Source organism: Phallusia mammillata, chromosome 7, assembly GCF_965637545.1.
Source record: "Phallusia mammillata chromosome 7, kaPhaMamm4.hap1.1, whole genome shotgun sequence".
Taxonomy (NCBI): Eukaryota; Metazoa; Chordata; class Ascidiacea; order Phlebobranchia; family Ascidiidae; genus Phallusia; species Phallusia mammillata.
This window is the reverse complement of record NC_137258.1, coordinates 23,244,100-23,261,202: the sequence shown is the minus strand read 5'-3', so window position 1 is coordinate 23,261,202 and position 17,103 is coordinate 23,244,100. Positions and strand designations below refer to the sequence as shown.

At 33.2% G+C, this 17,103-nt stretch overlaps 1 protein-coding gene across 4 annotated transcripts; it reads right to left on the bottom strand.

Annotated features, from left to right (window-relative positions):
* Positions 1 to 282: 282 nt before the first annotated feature.
* Positions 283 to 16,959, bottom strand: LOC145238037 (uncharacterized). 4 transcript variants are annotated; one of them, XM_080101072.1, is made up of 40 exons: positions 16,855 to 16,959; positions 16,670 to 16,789; positions 16,123 to 16,299; positions 15,996 to 16,067; positions 15,511 to 15,675; positions 14,735 to 15,013; positions 13,849 to 14,028; positions 13,535 to 13,606; positions 13,146 to 13,313; positions 11,915 to 12,187; positions 11,479 to 11,584; positions 11,230 to 11,420; positions 10,227 to 10,338; positions 9,964 to 10,157; positions 9,791 to 9,902; positions 9,542 to 9,720; positions 9,266 to 9,377; positions 8,878 to 9,074; positions 8,372 to 8,659; positions 7,872 to 8,063; positions 7,632 to 7,757; positions 7,258 to 7,478; positions 6,795 to 6,962; positions 6,542 to 6,731; positions 6,347 to 6,461; positions 6,089 to 6,266; positions 5,932 to 6,016; positions 5,791 to 5,864; positions 5,453 to 5,590; positions 5,167 to 5,310; positions 4,898 to 5,058; positions 3,108 to 3,243; positions 2,922 to 3,025; positions 2,692 to 2,798; positions 2,542 to 2,609; positions 2,276 to 2,395; positions 2,068 to 2,211; positions 1,872 to 2,011; positions 1,671 to 1,806; positions 283 to 1,432 (listed from the first exon to the last, which is right to left on the bottom strand). In XM_080101072.1, exons 5-40 carry the CDS (start codon positions 15,602 to 15,604, stop codon positions 1,364 to 1,366), a joined length of 5,373 nt encoding a protein of 1,790 aa, XP_079957198.1. In that variant the 5' UTR covers positions 15,605 to 15,675; positions 15,996 to 16,067; positions 16,123 to 16,299; positions 16,670 to 16,789; positions 16,855 to 16,959; the 3' UTR covers positions 283 to 1,363. The 4 variants fall into 4 exon arrangements, with proteins under 4 accessions (XP_079957198.1, XP_079957199.1, XP_079957200.1 ...); XM_080101073.1 differs by having other exon boundaries at positions 16,684 to 16,789; XM_080101074.1 differs by lacking the exon at positions 11,479 to 11,584 and having other exon boundaries at positions 11,230 to 11,319.
* Positions 16,960 to 17,103: the final 144 nt, after the last annotated feature.

The window sequence follows — 17,103 nt, the reverse complement described above, 5'->3', positions numbered from 1 at the left end:
AACGTTCCCAAAAAAGCGAAATAAGAGCACTAATAGGATACCTTCAATTTCATTAAAATTAGGTTAACCAAAAGTTTAATACACTGTTTAACCATTCATCACAACATTTACAGCAATTAACCTAGTAAATTAAAGGCAATGTTTGACCTTCAACTGTGTACATTCCAAGTTTAGGTCATTTCTTGTGCACAAACTTTTTTCTTGGAAAACAGTTCTGTGGAAAGTATTTCTTATGAATCTGCCCCAAAATGCTAGATTTCATGCTTGTCACCATTTTAAATCTTAAAATAATTACATATTGTTTATTGGATCTAATATACTATTTACTGTCATTTTTGCTGGCTTTGTTCCTTCTGCATGCATAAACGCATGGGTCCCACATATGCATAAAGTTATAAATAAGGTAAAAAGTTACATGGGGCCATAAACTGCATGATAACAGATCAACATACTGCTCAAATACATTTACTACAATATGCACAAACTGTTAAAACATATAGAATTCAGTCAGTTTTAGGTGTTTAACAGATAACCTGTTGCAAAATAGAATTTGATAGAAGCATCACATCACAACCAGAATTGTTCAGCTTCAGTTACAATCTTACATAAGAAAAAAACTTTGTGATGACTAATAAAATAACAAACTTGTAAAACTATGCTGCAGTTTCTTTTGACACAGTATCTCTTGGTGATATTAAGGTAAACAGATGATATGTCTCTTTACCTACAGAAATATGATTCAATAAACCTAAAACAGACAGTTTCACAGTAGATTCATTATGAGTATAATAGAGGAAATGAGGAGAACAAAGAACAAGAAAAACCTAGTAATGTCAAAATGTGTCCCTTTAGAAAAGGCATAAGTAAAAAGAATAGTCATGTACAAAAATGGTATTATGATAAGATTCACATTTGAATGTATTTTTATCAATTGCAAATCGCTGTATTTAAACCACAAAATATGCTATGTGCTTATAGTATTCCACTAACCGCACTGAACTGGTGGTAACAACTTTTCTGCTTTTCTTTTTTAATCATTTGTGAAAGGCTAACACAGCAGCATTTCAATCACAACATATAAATAACATCCTTAAATAAAATCTTCTATGCACATGTTGCATTACAAAAAAACTTTGGAATACAATTACTGTAACAAACTTTTTAAACCGGCTTTTATTAACTTTCTTAATGAGTTACATTACGTACTTGTTGTTGGATGTGTGTTGAGCAGTAAATATATTTGAGAGTTTTTAGTGTTTTTAAAGATAAATATAAGTACAGTAAAAAGCTATTAGGCAAAAAACAAACAAACATCAATACAATCATCTGCATACAATATGATAATCCATCATGATGGAACTGTTTAGTTCATGTAAATAGAAAATGATTCAACCATTTTGTTCATTGTCAAGTAGCATGCCTTGTATGTCTCCTAAAAATACAAAGGGCCTAATCAATCACTTTCCAGTGGTTTGTTTGCTTACTTTATTCTGTTCCACAAGGCAAAGGGTTAAAATAGCATTTTAATACATAGTTTTTTACATAGGCATTCTGGTATGGGCAAAAGATTCTTGATTTACTATTTGTTGCTAAAATCCATTGTCTGTAGGCCTTGCAGCAAATTAAACTTTATTTCTTTAAACAACTATACATCAACAACATGTCTATACCAGATTAAGAGCAAAGCAAGGAAGAGACTCTTTCACATCTTTCATTGTCCTAAACACATCGATTTTCTTGTCATCTTGAAACCGTGAGAAGAGATTCGACAAACAACAAAACATTGCAGTCCTAGTCAACCCATTGCTGAAAAACAAACAGAGAATAAAGTCAACCTGAATTATGTAAAGCTTATTTAAACTAACACTAACCTTGAACAAACCAAGACATTTCCTTCAGTTTCGTCACCTTTTAGTGATTTAATAAATGACAAAACCTCAATGAACTTAGAAACATCAGATGGAGAATCATCATTATTCCAAGAGTCATAACTGATAAGTTTTGTGCAAATCTGTAAAACACAAATTTGAGATATTTCATGGATGCACGTATAAAATTTTACATTACTTTGTTTCTGTTCTCTGTACTCTCCACATAAAAACTGTCCATTCCATATTGTCCAAGTTGAGATACAGTTTTACTCACAAGTGTTACACAAACATTTCCAAACTGTTTTGTAGTGTTTTGATTGCTAGGTATCAAACTGGAATTCTGGAATGCTAGTATTGTTAGTGTAACAAATACTTCCACACACACACATATTGTGCATAAATACCTTCAAATTGTCTAGCATTACAATCAATTCAACATTTTGGTTCAAAATTAGTTTCCAGAAATCTTGTAATTGTCCAGAAATTTCACTGCAGATTAGAACATCATTCTCACTTCCACAACCCTGAAATTAATATTAACTAACATTAACAATTTGTAATAATGAAATAAAATAGGCAGAAAACACCCACAACACAAACTACATGAATAAAATAGTTTTATAACATGTGTAAAATGTCATGACACTTATTTGATAACAAATATTCTTACCTGTACTTTGTAGGCTTTGATGGTTGTTCCTCTAAAATTTTCATAAATGTGGGAATTGACAGCTTCATCTGAAATATAGAATTAGGATAAGAATATAAGAACTGACATCTGATGTCAGCAAAAAGAATTATAAAATGACAACAAGCTTACAGGCAACAGTTTGTGGAGATTCAATTGTCACACTGGCAACTGTTGGTTCATCCAAAGTTTGTTGCAGTAAATTAAATTGGGTTGTGACCAAGTTGGTTGTAGGAAGTCTATAAAATTTGATAATATAAAATACATAAAATAAAAAAAATACATTAAGCATTTTTAAACTGGGGACAGGAAAACAAAAACTAATATATGACAAATAACTTGTATGTTTCTTCGGGACAAACCTGCTTAAACTGTCAATCACAGATTTGAATTGTGGCAAATCCAAATCAGTTTCACCAAACATTGCCAGTTCTGTCATTACTTTGTACAAGAAAATGTATTGCTTCTAGAAATGAAATAAAACCAATCATACACAAAGCTAAAAACAAATTAACAAACAACACCCTAATATTGGGTCAATATTTCACCTCATTTTGCACTGCTTTCAATCTCTGCTGCCTCATGTGGAACACAACTTGATAAACATCAACTTCTTCAGTTTTGTTCATTTCATCAACCAAATTATCAAGTGCAAGAAAAGTTCCAGTTTGTCCAGATTCAGATCTGTAGTAACAGTAACAGAATAATGTAATAAAATTAGGAAATGATCAAAATACCAGAAAAGCTATCCAATTTGACATGTGCTTAAATCAGGGGCGGGCAACTTCTCCAGTCGGCGGGCCTGATATAGGAAAATGAAGTACTTGGCGGGCCGGATTTCTGAATCGACACATTAATCGCGTATTTATCCAGTGATTTACAACGGATTTTCGACCACCTAAACCAGTGGTTCTTAACCTTTTCGGTGTGGTTTCCCACTAAAGTAAATCACCAAGTTCGAATTTCCCCCTCTGTTATTCTTATAATGATGTTTTGTGCCCAACATTAACAAAACATATTCTTTAATCGAAATAATTTTGTGAAGCGATTTGGTCGGGACCGATACACTGCAATCTTGTTTAGTTTGAATAGTGATTTAGTGAGAAAGTAAAATCGTGTGGAATTTTGAAAAATCTTGTGTGCTTGCATTAGTCATTTATTGCATCACAATCAACAGATCAAATGCATTTATTCGCGAACACAAACAAAGTCATTGATACTCTTAGTAATGTCTGTGACATAACAAATGATTTTTGGATTTTATGCGCCATGTAATACTAGGTGAAGTTAATTACATGTTTTGGGGGAAAATATTGTATTACATTAACTTTCTTCTGACCCACATAATTTCCCTCTAAAAACATTAAATTTCCCACTAGTGGGAAATTTCCCACCGGTTAAGAACCACTGACCTAAACCATATACATTCAAGAACATCACAAATACAATACAGTCCAAACAATCTAACTGATATAACACAAAATTATTCACCACAGCAAATTTAATGCATACACCACAGACTTAGATACTGCCGAAACACTAAGTGGGCTACACGTGTGGAAACAAAAGAAACCGTAAATGTAGGCCACACACATGGTTGGCAGTTATGTCGTAACAATGTACGTATGGTGCAATGGTAACAACGGCGGGAAAGTTTTTGCTATTAGGGAACGTTTCTGTCCGTTACAACAATAATTTGACGCAGTAGGCAAGTAGTGGGGGATTTTGGCAGACTGTGGCCGCGGGCCACATTATCATGTAAGACCTGAAACTGTCTGCGGGCCGCTCAAAATCCCGTCGCGGGCCGTATGTTGCCCGCCCCTGGCTTAAATTGAGATCAAACAACAAAAGCAACATCACCATTGATTTTGGTTAGACATGGTTTTGTCTTTCTCATTTACACATTGCAAATGACGAAATTGTGCATTATTCAGCACTTGGCTTGCTACAGGGTCTGTACATGTGCCAATTCATGGTTAGCATTTGCAATAGAATTTCAAGAATTTTTACAGCTCAAGATATCTCGATCTATGGAATGATGCTCAAATAAAGGTTTTATGCATTTTTTTGTGAAAAAAGTAATGTCTTAAGCTCGTTTCTGCATATAACACATGATGTGAAAAAATACAATCAAGCTGTAAAACGGTAATGTTTAAGCAGGTAAATATTTTTATCATTTGTTTGCACTATACTCCTGTGCAGCCATGTCAAAATAATAAACAGTAGATGGAGGGCACACAAATAAAGTCTTTAGTGTTGCCACAATCAGATTGTTAGGTTTAGATGTCTGGTCATTTCGAGTCTGTATTGATTGAATAAACATGATGCAAATTCTTACATTGAATGCACCACAGCAGGACATCTAGTTTTGCTAATCAATTCAATTTCTTTCATTTTTTCATTTACATCTGATACAAAGTGCATTATTCCACTTGATGTCGCTGGAATGCTGCAAGCTGACCATCCAATGTATTGAAATTGTGTGATGGAACGGAATTCCTATAATTCATATGTGAACATATTAAATCAAAACTACAAGTACATAATTAATATGTTTGTCGTTCCATGTTATTAATAAGCCATTTTCTTTGCCAAACTTTCACTCACAGATGAATATTGTCCACTTGCTTCTTCAACACCAAACTTCCTTGTGATGTAACAACCATGATTAGTGACATCATCAAGTCTTACAATGATTGTTTCATATTCTTTCACGCAACCAATATTGGGCCAATATTCCACACACTGATTCTGTAATCAAGAAATTGAGTTTAGGCCATGGTTCTGGATTTGCTTAAATCAAAGCTTTAAAAAGTTTGAAATAATCATTCCAAGCAACTTTTTCAAAGTTGTAAACTTATTAGTCCTAATTTAAATTATTTAGAATGCATACCTTTTCATGATTGTCTGTGTGGTCCAACATAATTATAACTTTAACACTTTGATTCCAAACCATTCTCCAGAATTGTCCCATGTTTTTGTAGGTTGGAATTTCAGTGGTAATCCATTTACGTGAAACCTGGATGCTTGCCTAAGAAATTTTGTTCATTTAAATACAGCATCGTTCCCTACATTCTATACGTTCAAGTTTCTATTTGTTAAAAAAATATTAAATAGAAAGGTAGCTTTTGACAACATATACCATAAAGCAGAATTTTTTTATAAGACTGCCAACGTCTGAATAAAAGCAAGAACAATATAATATCAACATTAAGTTATTTACATTCTTACCTTTGTAAGTGAGATATTAACATAATCACCAGTTCCACCAACAACTTGAGGCCTGCTGCTTGTGGTTGAAGAAGCTTAATAAGAAGTGTGTATTTTTATGTTTATTTTAACAGTTCCGTAATATTTTTTTTTAAAACATACTTGAAACAATTTCATATGGATTTTCATGTGTTTCATTGCAAGCCGTTGAACATTCCTTAACATTGATGTCACTTGCACAAAGTCTCTACAATGTGATATTTCATTTTCCTTGTAATTTAATATTACATGTAATTATTGTTTTTAACATTTTACTAACTTCAAATTCCTTCCTTATAGGTTTGTGTCCATTCTTTGAACTCTGGACATAGAATTTCTCAAGATCTTTTGCAGCAATTCTTGTTTCTCCCACTGCTTTAGTTTTTTTTGCTTTGTGTTTGGAAAAATCTTGTTTATCAGATTTTTGAAGAAAGTTTATTCTCAAACCAATCTTGTTTCTATAAAAAGGATGAAAAATATAAATATTTACTTTTGTATATACATCTTGTTTTGAAAGTAAATTAGAAACATATCCAACCTGTAATAATAAGAAAGTGCTCCCAACAACGTTAAAACAACAACCAAACTTCCCATTCCAACGAATATTCCAACAGTAGTATTGTCACTTTGTTCATTTGGAGGATTTAAACTTTCTACAAAAATAAAGTTCACCATAAGTCAAGTGGGATTGAGAGATCTAATTTTAAGAATCAAAGTTTGATTGTTTGTTTACCTCCACCTTTTGAGCAATTTCCATCAATTTGAAACACAAGTTCTGAGCAATTGGAAGTTTGTAGTTTGAATGATGCATCTATACTTTCATAATCACCAACATCTATTTCATATTTGGTTAAATTTGATGACTTGAGGTCAACAGTTACTATTTCCACATTGGTATTGTTCCAATGTCTATTGGTGTGAACCTAAATACAGGACAAAAAATAATGAAAAAATTATTCAAAAATAAAATGCATTTAAAAACTTACTTGTAGAAGAGTTATTGTTTCTAACAATTGCTGTGGAATGATTATTTGAACTTCACAAGTTGAAGAAGATTGAGTCATCTGGCTTGTTATATTTTGGAAAAATGCTGATGTTTTTGCCACAGCATGTGGTACTGCTATTTTCCCACCATACTCAAAGTAAATTTTAATCTGAAATGGTGTTTGATGATTACAATCAATTCTTACTGAAAAAAGTACTCCTTTCACAAAAAAGTAGTTTTTTAAATGGCGTAAATTTGATTAAGACTTAATGTAGCATATGTAGGAATTACTAAAAACTCCTCAAGCTAAAATTGAACATGTACATACAAGCAAGGAAAAGTTAAGTATAACAAACAAAGATAGAGGCAAAGTTAATAGAAAAAGGTGGTAAACTATGATTGAACATAATGGAGTTGATTTTATCACACATAAACAAACTGAGTTTGCTATTAATTTCACATACAGATATGTTGAAGTTTGAATCAGTTGGAATTTTGTCAACAGTTGTTTTATATTCAAAGTTTGGACTTGGTGTTTGCATGACAGTCTTGGTAACATTGACCAATGTATTTAAATCAACAATGGTTATCGTGTAATTAAATGTTTCCTTGTACTTTGATTGATCTTTCCATTTCACAACAACCTTGTTGTCGTAACACTTGCTTGTATCAAGAATTTCAACACCTAAAAATGAAGTAAACTGTTATTAACAAGATTCAAAACACACACTACATTCTATACCTGAAAATGAACATATTGAAGGATATGTTTTATCTCAATGTGCTATTAACAAGACTTGAAAACACGCACAATATAGCATACCTGAAAATAGCATACCTGAAAATAAACATATTGATGGATATGTTTCATCACAATTTGTTTTATTAATCTCTCCTCCAGCAACTATAACACTGCACAACAAAGTTTCATTGAAGGAATCTTGATTATAGTAATGCTCCATTGCTGAAAGCAAAAACATATTTAAAAGTAGCACCATAAAACCAGTAAAATGCAGTACTAAGTGTAACACAGCAACAAAGCTAATCAAAACATTATTGCAAACATTATCAAACTCACTTTGGTTTTTAGTATGTTTTACCCAAACTCCATTTTGAAAGAACAGCCAAGATTTGTTTAGGGAAGTTAATTTGTAAAGAAATGGTGCTGATGCCAAAGATCCTCCTTTCTCTTTGCACTGCTCAAGGGATTGTGAGTAGTTTCTTTTTGTATCGTACGCAACATAATATTGGCCATTCTCCTCTCGTAGATCTAAAAATAATAGTTTATCTGAGATATAAAATACAGAATTGTAAACCTTTAAATGTGTAAACTCATTTAGGAAACTTGAAACATTAAGGAAACTTGCTTGTAGGTGATATGATTTGCGACAAACTCTATGCTAAAGCATTGAGTCCCATCTCTTGCAATAACAATAAAAAACAGTTTACCAAAATGTAAATACAGTGTTAGTAAAGGTCTTTACAGTGTTATAAGCACTCCTGGTTGGGGTAATTTGTCTGACCAAAGCTTTAAACAAAAGACCACCTAAAACACATAATCTCACATAGACTGCTTACCAGTATTAAACTGAATCAGTTTTGATTTCGATTTCCCAACAAAATTAATTGCCCAGCACTCAATTGTAGAGTTTCCACCAAAAATAAGGGAGTTTTTAAACATTAGTTTTGATACAAGTTGCTCTCCGTCACCCATAGATGATATATGTGCAGGAAATTTTGCATTTAAAGTTTGGCCATTGATTCTCCAGTGTCCAGTGGGTAGAGGTTTTCCCACAAATGTACAAGTGAATGTCTGCGACTGACTGAAAACTCTAGGTTGAGTAAAACTTTTGTAAATTGGTCCAACTGCCAAAAAACAGTAAGAACATGACAATTTTGTAAGCACATGTCAATTATACCATTGCATTTTTTAAATTTGAAAACTTAAGTATATTGCAAAAACAGTGTAATTTTCAAAATAAGAAGTAAAATGCTCGCTACACATATAGTATTTGTAAGTCCAAAAGCATGTAAGAGTTCACTAAATTAAATTGTGTAAATTCTAAAAGTTATTGAGTATTTACCATCAACCTGCAGAGACTTTTGAACTGTTTTCAAGGTTCCATTTTTCACAACATTATTTGCAATGCAAGCATATTCACCACCATCGGCAAGTACAGCAGACCCTATAGACAGTGTGGTCACAGTTTGATATAGGAAAGACTGGAAAATTGTTTGGTAAATATTTTCCGATTTATTTGCAGAAATTTTAGAACAGTTCCTGTAAACCAAAAAAATTTTTTAATTTTTAAAAATTAAACGTATAGCAAAAATCTTCACATAAAATAGAAGCAGCACAAATCCTAAAACACTAAAAAAGTTGTCAATTGTGTCAACAAATCGATATTAAAAATTAGCTCAGGTAGCTGAAGAAAATATTGTAGGCAACTTAACCACTATAAAGTACATCACCTTGTCCAGTATACTTGTGGTGTTGGGAAACCAAATGAAATGCACTCAATGTCTTTACTTTGCCCGTCTTCAATTGTTACTTGGTTGTGGCTGAGTGATATATTGACTGCAACTGTGAAATGTTTTATTATTAGATGCAAATTTGTATTACAAAAATTTGCATAAAACAACTATAACTTTTGTGGTTCTGGAATTTGACACATTTGCATCAACTGCCAGTCAGTTATGGACATGGTAAGAATCACACATTTTAGTTATTGCTAAACGCAATCATACCTTGAACCTGCACATGACTAGCCAGGTTAGTTTCACTTGTAGCTTCACATTTGTATTGTCCTGCCTCACTGATATGTTTAAGTGTGACATAAAGTTTTCTCACGATATGATTCTCTATCATTTCTTGTGAAGTTTGATAAATATTGTCAGCAGATGCTAAACTTACTTCCCTTCCATTCCTAACAAATAAAACAGTCAAGTTAAATCCTTTTTAGCTACACCAGCACAGCAATAGAATTAAACTTTTACCGTTTCCAGGTTATGTCAGATTGCGGATAACTTACTAATGTGCAAACAAACGCTTGTTGATTTTCCAAATCGAAAACATGTGAGATTGGGGATGTAGCAATATTTACAGAGGCTGAATGTAGAGAAAAAAAACATTAGCATTTTTAAAAGAGTGGTAAATTTAATAAACTTACCTACAACTTCTATATCTGTTTGTTTTTCTGGTCCAGCATCATTACTTGCAACTTCACATGTATATTTTCCAGCTTCACTATATTTTTGAAGTGAAACATAAAGTTTTCTAACAACTTTACTTTGGGAAGTTGTTACAGCTTGGGATGTTTGGTAAATGTTTCTGCCAGTGGATGAAGACACATAAATTCCATTCCTGGAGCAAACATCATTCAGCTTTCTTGGAAATTACACTGAACATGAAGCTACAATTAGGTTTTGTTACCTTTTCCATAAAATCTGAGGCAATGGATAACCATATGAAGTGCATGCGAATACTTGTTGGGCATCGGATGTGAAAATATATGAAGTTGGTGCAGCAACAATACTTGCAGGAACTAAACAGTAAGTTTAAGAAGAATTTAAATCTTTCTTACAAAAATGTTGAACAAACAGAAATACAACAAGAACCACTAGCTGTCTAAAATATTGTTAAATGATCGTAGTACTGTGTCATGTATCTCATGTATTGTATATGTTGTGTTAACGCTTTTTAGGTGGTATATTCTTGCTGTTTTACTACAACGAAACAAACATAAGAGCACCTTTAAATCTAAAATCATTACAGTTGGTAAACAGAAGTACAAACATTATGATGTTTGGTTACATTGGTAGGTCAAATTAAAAAATGTCTACATCAATACAATAAAAACAAGAAACACATGTGTACATTAAGGTATTTATTGAAATCAGTGGTGCATCCAAGGGGGGTTAGGGGGTCAGGACCCCCCCCCCCTTCACTGTTACTTGAAAGTCACAATTTATGCCTTCTGGGGTTGCGTGACTTCTGCAGATTAATGCTTCAGAAAGGCGTTGAGTTCTTTAGAAATTGTTCCCGTTTTTTTAACAACAATTTTGATTACCTGACAGTCATGCTTATCTTGCAGCGGCAGTTTTGCTGAGTAAGCTAAATAGCAGCGGCGAAATCAGGAAACTACAAAGATATAGAGAAACCACAAAAGTCCGAAGTTTGACCGGGTTTAAGTCTGGTACTTTTTGGTTTGGGCCTGCTTACAATTTTGGACAAAGCACTTTGCTGCTTCATGCGCCGCATTTGTGTGGGAAATTATCCAAAGAGATCTGATGACGTCATTAGGTAAATTCCCCCCAAAAAAATATTGGACCCGCCCCTTTAAACGTTTCTGGATATGCCCCTGATTGAAATACAGCATTTAGTTTTCAATATTAGCTGAAACTACACAATGTAACAACATTAATAATTTACTCACCATATACAGTAAGTGCTTTGTCTATATTTCCCCTTCCATTCCAGTTTGTAGGTTTGCAAACATATTGTCCACCTTCACCAGCCTGTATCCCTGGTTGAATGTAAAGAGTGGATAGACCGGTGAAACTATCAACATTAGTTGGACTTTGATAGACTTTGCTGGAACTTGACATGGTAACTTGGGCAGAGTTTCTGTTTTAGGCACAGCGATCAGAAAGTAAGAGTTTATTGGGTTTTTCAAGTTTGTTACCTAAACCATCTGGCAGTTGGACGTGAGTACCCAGTTATTGTGCAAGTTACTAATTTTCTCTGGGTAGAAGATGCAACAATAGAAATAGCTGTGAGGGTTGATTTCACTGCCAATATAAATAAATAAAAAACACAAATATTAAACAGAAGTGTTTACAGAAAGCAGTTGAAATTAGTGGCTGGTTTGTTTTAAATATACCATTAAATCAAAACTTTTGTCTATTGTTTTTGGGTTTCGTGGATTAATATTCATTTGAAAATAATTTGCTTGATTTATATTGCATGTGTGGTCCATTTTACTGTGATTCATTAACTCTAAATTCCATAGCATAACACATACATGTTTCACAAACACACATGGCTAAAAAGAAATACACTAACAACCAATTGACTGCATCATTTGCATTAAAGCTTTATTTTTATAAGCCTTATCTTACCTTGTTTAACTTGACTGGTGACACTTAGTGAACAAGATGGAACTGTAAAACCTGCAACATTCACTATAATTGTTGTGTCCCTTGCAGGCATGGCGAGTGAAAGAGTTGAACTGTAGTTTGTTGTTGATGTTCCAAGTGAAGTTGTCACTCCATTAAAAGTGTAGGAAATGTCGAGTGGTTGTGAAGATTGACGTGACATTGAAATCAATACATTAAATGTTTGACCAGCAACAACAATGTACTCTGATTGATCAAGTACCAGTGCTCGGATGTCTAATACACACACGTTTTGAAAGACAAAATACAGTTCTGTTAATTTTTATTATAATGAACAACCTTATCAAAAAAAAACATTGGATATTGGTTTTCATTTACACAAATGGACAAGGGTGACTTAGCACATATTGCCCTTGCATATACATTTTAACCTATTTTAAAACATTAATATATTTCCTACACCTATTTTATACTGGGTCCCATACCATCTACTGTCTTTTATAACCTTAGTCGTTTCTGCAAGCAGAAACTCATGGATCCTCACAAAGTTGTAAATAATGCATTTCAAGAGATCACTATGAGAAAGTTTGTTGTTGTAAGATAAAACACAGTGACAGGTACTGAGCATCAATAAATATGTTACAAGGACTACAAACTATTCAAGTTTCATTCCATTCATACATTTTTGAAGGTTTTTCTTTAATGTGAAAAAAATACGCTAAAAACAACAATCAGCTCCCGCTGATGGAAAATTGCGCATGAGTGTAGGGGGTAGTGGAGGTAAATAATGTCGCTACAAGGTTAAAATAACAATTAAACTCTAGAAGCTGTCCAAGTGTCATTCCATTCAGACATTGTTTCAAAAATTGATCCATTAAGGGGGGCTAGTGGGGTAAATGTGGGGCTACAAAAGTAAACACAACAATAGACACATAAAAATGACAAATTATACAAGCTGTTGAAATTTCATTAAATTCTGACACTGTTTAAAAAATTCACCCTTTATAGGGGGTTTATGGGGAAACTAATGGGGTTCTACACCAAAAAGTATAAAATATGAAATTACAATGACCCATTTAACAGCCATGTAAAATTTAATCCAAATCTGCTAATATTTAACTTTCTGACCACTAGAGGTGTTATTAGCAACATTTGTTAATTTGCTTCATTTCATTTAAATAATCTTAAAATCAATAACTACAGTTAGTGTCCCTATGAACATTTCAACTTTTACCTGAATAGGAACAAATGTAGTAACGTTCCAAAGTACATCGTGCACTGTACCATGTCCAAACATAGTTTGAGCCACTCCTCTGTCCATGAAACATCATACAATATCCATTATCACTTGGTTGATTAGATCCCCATGCATTATACCCAGTGTGGGTCCATGATGATGAACCTGGTGCAAGCAAATGATGACATAAACAACAAAAATGTCATTTTGTAGCCAAAAAACATATTGTACTTTAATTCAAGTCACACAGTCACTACTTTCTTCTACATGAATTCAGTGAAAGTTTCTTAATATATTAATATTATATAACATCGGTCTTATTTGGTGCAAAAAACTAGAATAACAGACAGTCGCCATATACACATTTTTTAAATATGAAAACTCACCCTTTGTGGAATAAACTGTCCCATTGGGCCATTGAAATGCATTACCCACCCTGCGACCTCCAGTGTAAGCAACTGTGACATAATAATGAAATTCATTTAAAGCAAAAACAACAACAGTTTAATGGTGAAAATAACGGCCCAAATAGACGTTAAAAGCGACATGCTTTATTGTTCAAACGTTTTGGCAAATGCTCATGCCATCATCAGTGATAACAATAAAGCATGTTGCTTTTAACGTCTATTTGGGCAGTTATTTTCACCATTAAACTTATGAACAGATCCGTATAGTGTTCCAAACAACAGTTTGTTCTTACGAATTTCAGACCAAGACCATTCATTATAATTATTAGCTTGTTTAACAAGTTGATCTTGTGTTTGTTGATCCGGAATGCTTGTAAGTTCTCCACCATCATCTTGACAAGCAGTTTGAGCCTCAACGTAAGTTTTTTGTGTTGCAAACAGTCGAAAATGTTGACCTTGACATGCAACTCCATCTATGTATAACAAAAGTTGTGATTCAAACATTTTTTAATTACTACAGATAAAAACTGGTTAATCAGAAGTGCTGTTTGCTCATTGTCTTGTTTGTAATAACTGCTTCTCTCAAATATCTAAATCTTTAAAAGTAGTAAAAATCGTCACATGTCATCCAGATAGTCTAAAAAACACTAATGTACTCCATTACCAATGGCACACATATACTGTTACACTGTCTCATAACAGCATTATATCTCTTCATAATGTCACAACTCACAAAACATGTGACTGTCACAGAATGACAGACAGCAGTTTGGGACCAAATACATCATCCCGGTTTACTCAATCAATTTGAGCTACGTTACATATATACGTCAAACTAGAAACCCCTAGACAGATTAGGAATTAAAACAAACCATAGGTTGAACATAAATGGAATTGTGTAAAAACTCTGTGTTATTACTTCAAAAACAATGATGCAAATTGTTTTCTGACCTAGTTATGCAAGATTGATTTTGTATAAGCATCTCTATTGTCTTGATCTAGTTTCATAACACTGTTATTTTAGCAAGGGAATGATTCTAATGATTTGCACTGTTTCTAGAAAAATTAGAAAACCGAGAAAATTGGTTAATAGAAACAAAATGCTTGGTAAATAGCAATATTGTTAAGTTTTTCAGTAAATACATGTCATAGGCTCATAGTATCTGCAAAACATCTTACCTAGTCTAACTTGGCTCGTGGCACTTAGTGGACAAGGTGGAACATTAAAACCTTCAACATTCACAGTAATTGTTGTGTCCCTTGCAGGCATAGTGAGTGTTTGAGTTGTCCTGTAGTCTGTTGTTGATGTTCCAAGTGAAGTTGTTACTCCATTAAAAGTGTAGGAAATATCCAGTGGTTGTGTAGATTGACGTGTTATTGAAATCACTACATTAAATGTTTGACCAGCTACAACACTGTACTCTGATTGGTCAAGTGAGAGTTTTCGGGTTTCTGAAACTAACAAATTTTGGAAGACTAAGCACAGATCTGCTTATCACTCAAAAGTAAACGCAACTATAAAGGTAGCTTATATATATATATCATATCCTATTTACTGAGTTACTATACACACCAACATGAGTGCTTTTGTAGACCAAAACGAATGGGCCCCCATGCATGTGTTTATACAAACTGGTTGTGGTAAAAAATATTGTGTTCATTTTAGATTATTGAAGTAAAATTATCAGAAAACATCAACCCAAGCTTAATAAAGGTTTGTACATTTTACATTTTAGAGAAGGAGCTAAAATTAGGTATATCGATTTTATCACAGTTTAACATGGCTTGTGCAAACATCAGCATTTTTTGAAGGTCATAAGTTACATTTTAGAATGCTTCTTATTTTATTCAACTCAAGGTTAACTAAACTTACTGTGAACAAGTTCATGTCCCAATGTAAATTTTATTATGTTAAGAAGCATGAGCACATTTTCAAACAACATTTCAACTTTTACCTGAATAGGAACAAATGTAGTAACATTCCAAAGTACATTGTGCATTGTACCATGTCCAAGCTCTGGTTGAGCCACTCTGTCTGTGAAACATCATACAATCTCCATTATCACTCGGTTGATTAGACCCCCATCTATTAAACCCAGTGTTGGTCCATGATGATGAACCTGGTGAAAGCAAATGAAAACAAATGTTTATGTCAATATTGTTTACAGAAAAATACTCAATGCAATCTGCTTCAAAATGCACATTTTGGTTACTTCTCAGTAAGTCAGTAATATTTTTTTCATGCTGATACTTTTAGAATCGTTAATAAAATAAATTGTAATGTCCTCAAATGTGTTTTGCAAACTTGGGAGAGATTGAGAATAACACGCATGCAAAAATGTTTCCAACATCAAAAAATTATGTAGGAAATAAGAATAAATACTAAATAGTCACAATGCACATAACTTTTTACAGTATTTGACAAAAGCCTGCATCTTACCCTTAGTGGAAAAAACTGTTCCATCTTGCCATTGAAATGTATTACCCACTCTGCGGCCTCCAGTGTAAACAACTGTGACAAGTTAATAATATTAATTTAAAGCAAAAATAACAAGATTTGTGCTTACGAATTTCACCAGATCCAGGCCATCTTTTATTAAAATGTGTAACAAGTTGATCGTGTGTTTGTTGATCAGGAATGCTTGTAAGTTCTCCACCGCCGTTTTGACAAGCAGTTCGAGCATCAGCAAAAGTTCTTTGTGTTCCAGAAAGTTGAAAATATCGGCCTTGGCATGTAACTGCCTCTGAATATGACAAAGTTGGAAAATTTATGTTACCCATATCTTACTGCCCACAACAGGTTATGTGTAAACAACCTTCACCTTATATTTAAACACCATAGTCAAATCCACAAATAGGCTTAATAAACGTTCTGTTGTAGAACTTTATATTTTTACAATGTATTCAGTTTTAAATATATCAATCAGACTTACAGACATAGGGCTTACTTACCAGCTATTGTCAACATATAAATTATAGGCAATCAGAACAAATAAGACCATTTTCAGATACATGTATTTTTGTTACCAATTGTAGTTTACACGTCTAACAAGCAACAAAAAATGCAATCAATCAACAATCAGACATACTGCTTGCTTTGTGAAGTGGGTTTACCTTTATTTGCTTACTTCATTGTTTACGGAAGTATATTTCCATCTCAGTTATGATTCTTTATCTATTCCTGACTTGTTGTTGTGACTGTCAACTTTATTTAGACATGTAGGAAGTGTTCGTCTGCCATGATATTTGATCAAGTAACCTACATGGCACACAGCAAACAACATACAAAAGAAACTTACCTAGACGGAAATGCAAGCATACGTAAGCAACCTAAGATTCTTGAATGTTTTCAAATTAAACTTCAAACCTTTATTTTATTACATATCGGTTATATCCACAACAAATTCACGTGGAACCACTTTCTCTTGCATAATAAGTGATGCCGCCAGTTTTCAAAACTTTTGGCGCCATGGAGCTGTGATTTTTTTGTTTTTGGGAAAATTTGTTAATTTGTTTTGGAAAAAAACGAAATGCGCTACGACAATTTT

Bases quoted from the DNA above. Each gene is read 5' to 3' on its own strand.
- LOC145238037 (XM_080101072.1), bottom strand. From the start codon at position 15,604: ATGATGTTTCACAGACAGAGTGGCTCAACCAGAGCTTGGACATGGTAC. The intron at 11,585-11,914 runs GTAAGATAAGGC...TTATATTGGCAG, and splicing joins CACCAGTCAAGTTAAACAAG to TGAAATCAACCCTCACAGCT. The intron at 9,721-9,790 runs GTAAAAGTTTAA...TTTATTTGTTAG, and splicing joins TCTGACATAACCTGGAAACG to GAATGGAAGGGAAGTAAGTT.